Source organism: Condylura cristata, unplaced genomic scaffold (assembly GCF_000260355.1).
Source record: "Condylura cristata isolate star-nosed mole 26May11 unplaced genomic scaffold, ConCri1.0 scaffold00006, whole genome shotgun sequence".
NCBI lineage: Eukaryota > Metazoa > Chordata > Mammalia > Eulipotyphla > Talpidae > Condylura > Condylura cristata.
In genome coordinates this window covers 3,203,959-3,216,150 of record NW_004567107.1, presented here as the reverse complement: position 1 = coordinate 3,216,150, position 12,192 = coordinate 3,203,959, and the positions used below count along the sequence as shown (strand labels likewise).

At 57.4% G+C, this 12,192-nt stretch overlaps 1 protein-coding gene across 1 annotated transcript in view; it reads left to right on the top strand.

Moving 5' to 3' along the window:
* NCS1 (neuronal calcium sensor 1) overlaps positions 1–11,776 on the top strand; it is a 63,069-nt gene extending 51,293 nt beyond the window's left edge. The window contains exons 10-11 of the mRNA XM_012721202.1: positions 810–1,001; positions 11,446–11,776. Coding sequence (XP_012576656.1) covers positions 810–1,001; positions 11,446–11,776 — 523 coding nt within the window. The remainder of the gene's footprint in view (positions 1–809; positions 1,002–11,445) is intronic.
* The last annotated feature ends 416 nt before the right edge of the window (positions 11,777–12,192 follow it).

Genomic DNA, 12,192 nt, shown 5'->3' with positions numbered 1-12,192 from the left:
CCTGAGGGGCGGTGGCCGTGTTCCCGCGCCCTTTGCAGCCAGCCGTGCACCCCATCACCTCTCACTTCTCCGAGAAAGGCGATTTTTCTCATCGCGTGGCGGACGAGCACACGCGCACATTCAAGATGCGCAGGGGGGTCTTCAGGAGAGTGACTCCCTCTGGGCGTCCTTCCTGTGAGCAGCGAGCAGGGCAGGCGATTGGCGTGCACGGACCCCTGCCCGCGAAGCTCGGCCCTGCCTGGGAGTGAAGAGCCAGGGCGGCCCTCAGGAAGCCCCCTGGCTCCGCCGCGCGGGTGGCGGGAGCCCCATCCCCGTTCCGCAGGGCCCGCGGCTGTGGCGCAGCAGGGGAGCCCCCAGGACCTGCAGGGACAGCCGAGGCCTGCGTCTGCGGCCAGACCCCGCACGCTCCCTTGCTCCCACGGGCCTGGCCTGGCCCTGCCCCGTGGCTCCCTGTGGGTTAAGGCCCAGACCTACTGGCTTCCCTCTGGGTCCCCCGACTCCCCAGGATGCCTGCCCCTCCGGGGGCGACCGCCCAGAGCCTGCTGCTCTCCACGGGAGCCCCTGCCTGGCCCTCCCCGATTCACCCATGAGTATCCCCGCAAATCTCTCTAGGGTTCAGTTCAGAGCTGGCTCGGGGCTTAGGGCCGAGAGAAAAGGAGATGGAGGTCGGGGCGCACCCTGCCCGCAGGGCGCGGGTACAGGAAACAGCCACAGTGGGGCAGAGCTAAAGGCCGGCGCCCCGCATCCTCTTGGTCTAGAAGCGACGAGGGCCGCTTTCCAGGAGCGCACCGCCCCGGCCTCCTTGGCAGGTTCGCGGGAAGCCGCCGGAGGCTGCGCTGTGCGGCCGCGCCGACAGCCCGCTGGGGTGAGCGCGGAGCGCCCGCGGCGCGCGGGGACCGAGCGATCGCGGGCGTCCGCACGGCGGCGCCCCCTGGAGGCCGGTCCCGGTGTCGCCCCGAGGGGCTCTGCCTCCTCTCTAGCCGCGGGCCCCCTGGAGCCTGGTCTGATCTAAATTTCTGGAAAGGAAAATACCTGAGCCAGGAGCCTGTGCTGAGCAGTCAGACGCCTAGGGGGTGCCCCTGTGCGACAGACAGGGCCCCCACGCATGCCTGGGGAGCTGACGCTGGAGCATTTGGATTCCTAAAATCCTCAAGGTGCAAACTCCTGCTTGGGTGGGGCTCAGGTGATCACGGGCCTCAGAGGCAAAGATGCTGAGGGCATCGCGGGTGGGATTCCACACCTGGGTGCCCCCCAGCCCTCTCCGGAGCCAGGAGGACCCACATAATTCAGTGAGCAGGGACACGGCCCCCCAGCCGTGCATCCAACGCAGCCCTGCTGCGGGCAGTTTCTGCTATTGGAACGGCACCCCGGCACCCCAACGTGCCCCAGCGTAGTACGTGGCACAGAGTGGGCCGTGCTTTGCCCAGCGCCGGAAGGAAATGCGGAGGCTGAGTGAGGCAGGGGCCGTGAGGACAGGGTGGTTTCCCGTGAGCGAGATGACGTGAGATGAAGATATTTGTAAGGTGTCTCTTTCCTTGGAGCGGAAGCAGCTGCCAGGGAGCAGCAGCGGTGGGCTCCTCCGTCCATCCTCCCTTCCTCCATCCAGAGCAGGCGTCCGCCCTCGTGGCTGTGCCCCGACCAGCAGACCTACAGGAGCACCCGCGGGTGTCTCTGAGGGGCTCCAGTTCCTGAGTCCTGCGGCTTGTTTGGCTTTTAACCGTTGAAAAAACAACAAGCCTAACACCGCAGCCCGAGTGTCCTACAGAGTACCAAATCAGTGATATCAGCGGGCAGGGCTGGACACATCTAGCAGCCCCACCCTAAAGACGCAGGGAAGAGTCCTGTTATTTCCATGGGGTTACGCTTGGTTCGGCTTCCAGCCTCATGAGCAGCTGTCTTCAACTGGACTAGTAAAATTTTATAAATTTGGTTGGTTTTTATTTTATTTTAAATGGTCATCTACATTGTGTATAGAACACAGCCAGTCCTTACTATTTTAACGTGTGCAATCCAGGAGCATTTTATTCCATCCACATCTGGTGCAAACACCACCTCTGTCTCCTTCCAAGTTCGAGCTTATCACCTTAGAAAGAAGCCCTGTTCCAAGAAGCCGCCTGCCTGTCCCTGTCCTGCCATCCCCTGCCTGCTCCCGGCCCCTGTGCAGGGCATACCCACTCCTGCCCCTTCGTGTCTGGTTTTCACCCACAGTGCAGCTTGCACCAGGCAGCTTTCCTTTCGTGTGTTCCCTAATCTTAAATATGGGGGTGACCCATTCACATGGCTCTGCGGCTTGGGGGTCGGGGAAAGGAAGCTCCTTTCCACAGTAGAGGTGTTTCAGTGCTTACGCCCCTACAAAATTCATATGCTGAAATCCTAACCCTGGAGGGGGTGGCCTGAGGGAGGTGGGGTCTTTGGAGGTGCTCAGGTCACAAAGATGGGGCTCCAACAGAGGGATTAGTGCCCTTCTCAGAGAGGCCCCAGGGAGCTACCTCAAACCTACCACTTGAGGACACAGGGAGAAAAGCCAGGAAGTGAGCCCTTTCCAGACCCTGAATCTGCCAGCACAGTGATCTTGGACTTTGTCGCCTCCAGAATTGTAAAATACATTCTGGCTGTTAATAAGCCACCCAATTTATGGTGCTTTTATTTTTTTTTACGATTTATTTATTTATGCATACAGAACTGGGGTACAGGCCAGAGGTGCAGGGGCGGCGAGAGGATGCACCAGAGACAGAGCGGGGAGCAGAACAGGCAGATGGACGAAGTACACTGCTGAGGGGAGCAGCAGGCGGGTCAGGAGAGGTCTGCCGCGCCATGTGGTCACCTCCGGGGCAGGCGGGGATCGAACGCATGCAGAAGTGGCTTTAGCTTCTTAGTGCTGTGCTTTAACCTTCTGTGCCACCAGGGAGGGCCCTATGGTGCTTTTCTTATAGCAGCCTGTAGTGACTAAGACATGAGGCAGAGGCAGTCTAATGTTTCATTGACCAGATTGTCATTGACCATCTTGAGTAAATTTGGGCACTTGGTTGTTTGGGGGGGAATTTTTTCATTTCATCTAAATTGTAAGATACAAGTACAAAATTGTTCCAACTTTTCTTTTATCATCCTTTTAAAGTCTGTGTGGCTCATAGAGATATTGGTAAATTTTCTCTTGTCAGTCTTGCTGGTTATTAATCTTTTCAAAGAACCAAGCTTTGTTTTTAATGAATTTAATTTTTCTGATTTCAACTTCATTGATTATAACTTTTTGTTTCTTTCCTCAAGTGCTGGGTTTATTTTGAGCTGCTTTTTCTAGTTTCTTAAAGTGAAGACCTAGGTCATGATCTGAAACCTTTCCTCTTTTCTGTTATGAACATTTGATGCTATAAATTTCCCTCAAGGGCTGCTTTATCTGCATCCCAAATATTTTGATACACTGATGTAGGGGTGGTGAGAAGATTCACCAGAGACAGAGTTGGGGAGAAGAACAGGTGGATCCACTGAAATACACTGCTGAGGGGAGCAGCAGGGAGACAGGAGAGTTCTGCTGGACCATGTGCATCAGCTCTCTGGTGGGGAATTGAACTTGTGCTGCTGTGGCTGCAGACAACTTCACAGTGCTGTGCTTTAACCTGCTACGCCACTAGGGAGGACCCAATTCCTTCAAATTTAAAAAAATTATTATTTTTTATGTATACAGAACTGGAGCACAGGCCAGAGGAAGGGGTGGCGAGAGGACCTCACCAGAGACAGAGGGGGGAGCAGAACAGGTAGATCGACAAAGTACACTGCTGAGGAGGAGAGCAGTGGGCGGATCAGAAGAGGCCTGCTGTGCTAAGTGGATCACCTTGGGGCTGGGGATCAAACTGGCACTGAAGCAGCTGCAGCCAGCTTGCAGTGCTGCGTCCTAACCTTTTGTGCCTCTAGGGAGGGCCCTCCTTCACATTCTTAAGGCTTGTTACAACCCAGGATATGATGCGTCTTGGTGAAGGTCTATATGCATTGAAAGAATGTATGTGGTGACATTGCTGGGTAGAAGTTCTATCAGTTTCAATCATAGTGGTGGATGCTGTTTTTCGCTTATTCTGTAACTTTGCTGTTTTCTCTCTACTACTTGTATCACTCACTGACAGCAGCTGAGTCATCACATGCAGGTATTGGTCAAGTAAGGGTCAATCAAAATGCCTCTTGTGAAGGACAAGATGACTTGGTGGCCAAGATGCTTAGTCTTAACTGCCTCCGTGTCACCACAGCATCTTTGGAGGTAGACACGTAGGATTTGAGCTGGGCGGGACTCACTAGTCCCGCCAGTTCATAGGTAAAGCTGGAGATTCAGACATATACATAGAAACACCTATGTCTCACCCTTACTTGTTGTTTTCATTATAATGTTGTGGGGGGATGAGCGGTAGCTGCCATACTCACTGCCTTCCCCCACCACCCCCACCCGATCTCCTACTGAATATTTTGTTGTTTTCCCTTTGAGGACTGGGATAATTGGTGAAGTTGGGATCTGTCTAGAGAAGCTAAATAATTTGCATTTAGAAAACCTCATTGCTCGTAGAAAGAAAAAAAACCTCAATGTGGAAGGGAAAGAAAGGAGAGCTGGCATGAAGGAGAGAAGAGAGATTCAGAGAGCAGCTTGTAGGTTGAGAGGGCTTGGGGGGTACGTTGAAAGGGGGTTGTAGGAAGTTGAGCTGGTGTTACGAGGCATAACTGCCCCTTTGCCAGTGTGCCATGTCTTCAGGGAAGAATGATTTTCCTGACTCTGAAGCTTTGAGTCGTGCTTGTGCCTCTGGCTGTGATGTACTGCTGGGTTAGACCTGTGGTCAGACAGAGGCCACACTGTCTTGTCCAATGCAGTTATTTGGGGGACACCCTACAGGAACTGGAGAGGGTTAGGTTCTCTCTTATTCCTGGCCAAGGAGGCACAGAGTTGTGCTCATGCCAGCAGGGGAAACTTGGCAAGAACATTACAAGTTAGAATTCAGGAAACGCTTTAATTATTGAAGTTCTGTATTTAAAGAGGACTGTGTCCTCCAAGAACAGGTCATCAACTCCCTTAGTGGGCCGAGTTTTCTAGTTACATCAAAAAACATAATTTTCTCTTTTGAAGATCAGAGCTAGGAGGAACGACTTAGGGTGGGTCTTAATCAGAGGTGTCTGGGCAAAAAGGGGAAACAAGACCCCAAACCCTAAGCCCACCCCCTTTTCTCCCCTTCCTCCCCCCTTCTCTCTTTTCTCCCAATCCCCCCCCTTTTTTTTTGGTAAATGGGGAGGGAATGTTGGGACCAAGGACAGTAACAGCTTGTTGTATTCAGAAATCTCTGGGTGCTTACTGGGTGCCAGGCCATTTCACATACCCAGAGAGTGTCTAGCCCAGGACCAGGCATCAGAGAGGTGCTCCGTCTGTGCTGATATTGGGCTGTCCTGCCAATGGTGGTGTTTCAGTGCTCAGAGATTTTGCTCCTTTTAGTTGTAAGTTCATTGCTAGCTGAAAATACAGGCCCACCGGACCATCTGCTGAGTAAAACCACATTTCTGCACTTCTAACATTAAGGATCTGTGTTACAAATGGCAGAAACCCGACTCAGCCCTAGAGCCTACAAGAAAAGAGAACTTGTCAACTCCCGAGTCACTCCAGAAAGCTCGGTGGGGAGCGCTGCTCTCTGCGCTTTGGCCCTCCTATTGCATGGGCCTCCTCCTGGAGCTGGACCACGGCTGCCGGCTGGCCGTGTGTCCCACCACTTCATGCAAGAGAAGTCGTCCAGTAGAAACCTCCCAGGGAAGGACGTTGATTGGCTCTGCTCAGGTCATGTGCCCAGCTCTCGCCCAATCACTGCAGCTGGAGGGATGGACGGTGCCGCCTTCCGCTGCATCACGTGACCATTCGGGCCGGCAGCCGGCGGTTGGGGTCACGCCAGGAGGGACGGCGCCGCGTTCTCCACTGTAGCCACAGAAGTGAGCTTTTGCGGATGGAGGGGGTGCTGTGGGGTGCGCATACTTGTCACTGGGTGCTGGGTGCCGGCAGAAACAAGTCCCAAAGCCACTGCGGCCCAAGTCGGGGACCTGCCACCGCTCCTGCCACGCTGGGAGCCGCCTCCGGCCGCCACTGCCGCCGAGAGACCGCCAGCTTGTGCGTGGCTCTGGACCTGGACCCGGCGTCCGACACCCCTGCCCCAGCCGCGAGGGCGGACGGGCGTAAGCTCCCCGGTGCCCACACGCACAGCGAGCGCGCGGCGGGCAGTGCCGCGAGTGTGGGCAGCCCTGCTGCCTGCTGGCTGCCTGCTGTTCCCGGTGCGCTGCGGCGGTGGCGCGAGAGCGGGGCCCTCTGGTGGAGCCGCCATCCATAAACCTCATCGCTTGGCAAGCAGCGGCCTCCTCGAGAAGGCCACAGCGCAGCGCCTGGGCTGTGGCACATCATTTCTCTCCTTCAGATTTTCCAAATGGGATTTCTTGGGCAGCAGCTCCAGGCACCATTAATTTAAGCGTTTCGATCTGGTTGCTTTGCTGCTCTCTCCTTTAATCAAAGGTCAGCTGTCAGCCCCGTTGCTGGGCTCGATCTGCCTCCTAGATTGACGACATCTCAGTGACACTGCGGAGTCTTTGGTGGAGATCCCGGAGGGTAAATCGAATTGCCGAGCAGTTGAAGGAGCCAGCGGAGGGCAGGGGCGCTGGCTCGCGCATCCATCGCCCGCGGCAGGGCAGGCTCAGAGGTGGAGAGGCCCCGCCGGCCTCCCCAGGCCCTGGGGCTGAGAAACGCTGGCTCTGGGGGTTTTCCACTACCTGCCCTGCCCCGCACCCCACATCTTTAAACCTTTTTTTTTATTGTGGGAAAAGACGCAACATAAAATTTACCATTTAAATTATTTTAACATACAATTCGATGATAACTAGCCCATTCCCGATGCAGGGCAAATATCACCTCCGTCTAGTTCCAGAGCATCCTCATCACCCCAGAAGGAGCTCCCCTAGCCCCTCTGCAGTCACCACCCCACCCCAGCTCTACTGGCGCCACCACAAACATGCTTTCTATCCCTCTGGGTTTGCTATTTCCTATTCTGGACATTTCCAGACTCCACTTACGTGGCTCCAGGTTACCAGACGCACGAAGCGTGGCCTTTATGTCTGGCTTTGTTCTCTTAGCACATATTTTTGGGGTTCATCCACACTGATGTGTGTCTACGGCTGACCAACACGCCGCTGCGGACACCGCTTATCCCTTCCCCGGCGATGGCCACGGTTCCCTCCACCCCAGCGAGTAAGCGGCTGTGCAGGCTGCTGCCCCGGGCTTTGTTTGAACACAAGTTTTCAGGCCTTTGGGGTATGTGCCTAGGAGCGGGCTTGCCAGACCCAATGGTAATTTGATGCTTGCACTTTTTGAGGAGATGCCAGGTTCCTTTCATGGTTTCTGCCCCCTCGGGCTCCTGGCACCTCTAAATGCTTCCCGGTGCTTCCGCTGGGCTGACACGCGCCCCTTCCATTACCTTGGAGACAGGCGCTCAGAACCTCCCGCTGGACAGGAACTGGTCTGCTGAACAGGCCAAGCTGTGCTGTTGGGGAAGGGACGTCTTGTCCAGCCAAGCGCGGTCTCATGGGGGCCCTCTGAAGCAAAGCTCTTCCTTCATCTTTGTAGCTCACCCAGGGGAGGGCTGTGAGGACCTGCCAGGAGGGAGCCACATGGGCCGGGTGGAGCTTTATCAACCCCGGGCACTACTGTGTTCCCACACCAAGGCTGTCCAGTCCCCGCCATGTTTTCCAGCCCTCGGGGAATGACTGAAGAGCTGGGGTACTACGTCCGGCACTTTAATGGGGTGCTTGTGAGCTTATAAAGGATGAATGCAAGGTTTTGGACTCCTTGGTCTAGCCCTTCATTCACTCAACACTTAATTTCTTGAGCTCCTTCTGTTGTGCTGGGGTTGGGGCCGCTGTCTTTTGGGGTCACTTTCTGCAGGGACAGCCCCAGCCCTTTCCTTAGCCCCCTGCCCAGAGCGTGGAGCCCAGAGTGGACACATAAGGAGAAAGCCAGGTGAAGCAAATCTGTTTGCTAACCCTTTCTACCGCTCGTGAAGACTGGTGTGTGTGGTGTTTGCTTTGCTACCTGGTAGAGACTGTTGTGGGGAGGGGGGCTGTATGGTGGGGTCGGTGAGCCAGAGGAGGGCAGGAACAGACAGGCTCCTTACAGCGAGAAGGTCCTTGACTGCAAAATGAGAAGGCAGCGCCATGGACCCAATGACGATGAGAAATGCCAATTGTGCAAGACAGGAAAGCGGGTGGCAGGCAACCCGAGCTGCTCTCCTCCCTCTTCCACCAGGCTGGCCTTCTCATTGATGCAGCCACAAAGTCCTGGGGTCCTATGCAGACCCAGCCCCAGTGAGTGGAGGAAGAGGGGCCCTTTCTTCCTGATGATTCTTTTTCTAGAAGTTTTATGGTTTTACTTTTAAGCTTATGCCTATGAATCGTCTCAAGGTAATTGTTTTGTGTATGGCATGAGGTAGGGATCGGACTTCACTGTTTTTTCCATCCAGATGTTCAGCTTGTTGAAAAGGTTCCCTTTCTCCATAGGTCAAGACTCAATTGCACATGTAGGCGCACAGTGGCTTCTGGGCTCTTGGATCTGGTCTCCCTGTCCATTCGCCTTCCATCTTGCCCATAATACATCGTCTTAATGACTGCTGCATCCAGAAATACTTCCTAGCAGGTTGGGGAATGCCCCTGAATGTGTGTCTCTTTGGGGAGACAACAGCACATCTTCCCTTGTGTCCCCTGGGCCAGAACGCCCTCAGATGCCACTGCAGCCCCACACGGCCAAGGAGAGTGGGGCCAGGGATGAGCGAGCCCATCAGGCTTTCCCGCTGAGAGTCTGGGGCGACTTCCACAAGTCACGTAGAGGAGCAGACCCTTGAACCAGAAAGTTGGAGGGGGAGAAGCCAGACTTTTCAAGAAGTCGGGGGAGGCTGTGGGTAAGAAACCAACAAAGTGTACCCAAGTGGACAAAATGACCCAATGCCAGTCTTGATGGCGACCAGGCTCACAGTGGTGAGCGACGACCCCGGCTGATGACAGCATGGGGCTCAGCGGCACGTGGGCCCCAGCCAGGCAACTCGAGCGGGGTGGAGGGGGGGAGCGGGCCTAGAGCTGTCGACACATCAGCTCATCTGCTTGTTTGTGCTCGAAAACATGGGGATGGCAACGGCTCCGTGTCCCTGGAGCTGCTCAAGTATTTCTTGGGATGGCCTCAAACTGTTCTGCTGGCGCATGTGATGCGGAGGCCGCCTCCTTGGGGACTGGACTCAGTCGTAAATCACGCAGTGCCTGGGCCCTCTCTGCACAGTTGTCAGAGGCTGACTCCTGGCTCCCCCTGGTCCTCAGTAGCCCCGTCTGCCCAAGTTGTTGGTCAGCTCTCTGTGTCCCTGTGGGTCCTGTCCTCCCAGGCCCTCGTTCAGCGCCTCGTTCAGCCCCTCCCTAGAAGAGAAAAGGGGCTTGGAGAGGATTCCTGAGTCTCAGCCGCCGCGGACAGGTGTCTGCGGGAGGGGCAGGCCCGCCCGCCGTCTGTGAGCCTGCTTCTCTGGTTCTCGGCAGTTTGGGTCAGTATGGGGAGGCCGTGGCTTCACGGGTTTCAAGTCCGGAGCCCGGGTCTGAGGAGCTGCTCTTCACGTGACTCGTGGGTTCTAGAAGTCCTGCCGGCCAGGGACCCCATGTTTCTGGGGCAGCGTGCAGTGTTGGCTCACGAGCGCCTGGAAGGCAGGCGTGGAGGCTGAAGCCAGCGTGGACATAGGTCGCTCCCTCTCTGAGCCTCAGTTTCCTCATCGGTCAAGTGAAGAGTCAGTGTTGACCTCGGCAACAGCAGCAAGGCCCGGGGGGTGCTCAGTGAGGTCAGGGCCTATGGGGTTGCTGTTAGTATTTAAAAAAAAAAAAAGATTTATTTTATTTATTTATGCATATAAGAACTGGGGTGCAGGGTGGGAGTGAGAGGGCTCCTCAGAGAAAGTGGGGGGCAGAACAGAGCATCCACTGGAATACACTGCTGTGGGGAGAGAGGCGAATTCTGCTGTACCATGTGGGTCACTCCCTGGTCGGGGATTGAACTCGTGCCTCAGTGGCTGGCGACAGCTTCATAGTGCTGAGACTTAACCCCTTGTGCCACCAGGGAGCCCAGGATTTTGACTCTTTTGGAGAAACAAGCAGCGGGAAGAGGGCTGGGCGAGATACGGGCAGAGCAGGGCCAGAGGGCGGAAGGCGCCCTGCTGGTAGGAAGAGGCCACTCTCCGACCGGCCAGGCGTCCAGGGCCTGTGCTCTGATCCGACCCCTCAGCTGGTCTTGGATCCCCCAAAGAGACGCAGGGGACAGGACAGGATTTCCAAGCCGAGGCTGAGGCGGTGGGGGAGCGCAGCAACCCCGCATTCTTCCATGAAGTGGGCCAGGCCTGGGAGCTCGCCCCGGCGGCACTGGCATGCCAGAGACGAATGGCCCACGGAGGCCGCCGCTTCTGGAAATGGGGAAAATGTGGGTTATCTTGAGTTTAAAAATAAGCATTTCAGGCGGCCTGGGAAGTCGAGATCTGGTGGGCGGCTCGGGTCTGACTCACTCGGACATCCTTGGCCACCTGCTTGGGGTTCCCGGCGTGGGGCAGCACCCCCGGCCACCAGGAGGGGATGACGGTGCCTATCGAAGGCCCTTCTGTGGCAGCTGGGGAGACTTTGCCACCAAGAGCTCAGCCGTTCTGCTGAATCCTACCTGCGTCTCCAGTGCCCCTGGGCGTGGTAGCAGCCTGGCGGAGCCCAAGAACCCTTTGAGGTTATCTTGGTAGAGTCTCTGGGGACGCCCCAGGCCAGAGGTGGGGGGCCCTTGCTCAAGGTGGCCTGGCTCTTTCGGGCCCAGAGCCCTGGGAGTCAGGTCAGGAAGAAGCACCTTCTTTTCCAGGTCCGGCTCCCGGGGGCACAGCAGGTTGGCTTCTTGGGCCTCCCTCTGACTCCTGCCGTGGGACCCAACGGCCAACATCTCCCACCGCCAGCCAGACCCCCCTCCCCAGGAGGCGCCCGGCTTCTGCGGGCTCGGAAGGGCCCTGGGTCAGCGCAGGGCCTCCCTGCGCACCTGCTGTTCCCGCTCCCCAGTGCCCTGCCTCTCGGGTCCTCAAGCCTCCTCAGGCCGACACGTGGCCTCCTCTGACCCCGGCGGCCCCGCCATTCCTTCCTCTGAGCTCCCAGAGCTCCTGGTGATTCCCCTATTAGCACTTATCTCACTGACTCAGAATTACTTGTTCATGTAGCGCTGCTCCCCAGGGTGGGAAGCTCCGGTCTTAGCCGTCTCTGCAGCGCCTAGCCGGGCACCTGACACCAGCAGCGCAGGCGACGCTGCGGCCTGTGGGAGCGCGGGGCCCACTGTCCCCGAGGCCCGTGCCCGCGCCCGTGGCCATCTGGGAGCTGGGCCTGGCTCCTGGCTCCTGTCCCCTTTGCCTTCCACAGCTGGGGCCTCTCCCCTCTCTCCAGCAGCTGGCCCGCCCTGCCCACACGCCTGGGCCAGTCACCGCCTCGCCGGGGAGATTTAAAGAGCCCTTGTTCAGAAGCGCGGGTGACGTCCCAGAGCTTGGCTGCGACGGCGGGCCTGGGCCCCTCGGGGTTCCGCTTGTGCTGGCAGCCCCCAGGCCCAGCCTTCTCCTGCCAGTGCCCGGCCTCGGTCTGGGGCTGGGTCCTTGAGGACACCTGCTGTGTGCCAGGCACCGGCCCTGCTGCCAGTCGCATCGGGTGGCAGCGGCACCCTGGGGAGATGGGGCTGGAGCTGGAGAGAGGCCTCTAGCTCAAAGGGCCGGACAGGGCCTGTGGGGTCACCAGCAAGGGGGCCAGAGAAGCCTGGGGTGGGAGCGGTTGGAGGAGGGGGAGGAGGTGTGTGTGAGGGGCCCTGGGGGGCAGGGGCTGGAGAAGTCACCCTGCCCCGACTGACATGGACCCAGGGTCCTCGGCAGCTATGTCCAGGCAGCACACGCCGTCCTGGGCTCGCGCTTTCCTCAGAGGGGCTGAGAGGTGCGGGGAGCAGGCCTCCTCGCTCTTGGGCCCCCAAACCAGGCAGGCCCACTATGCTGTCTCTTTCATTATTCAGGCACCTTCACTGAGCCCTCTTCCCCCATGTGCTGGGGTGCTGGGGGTGGTTTGGGGCTAAGGCAGCCCCCGGGGGCCCGGCAGGCCAGCGGGGGTGGGGTGGGGGAAGGGCTTTAG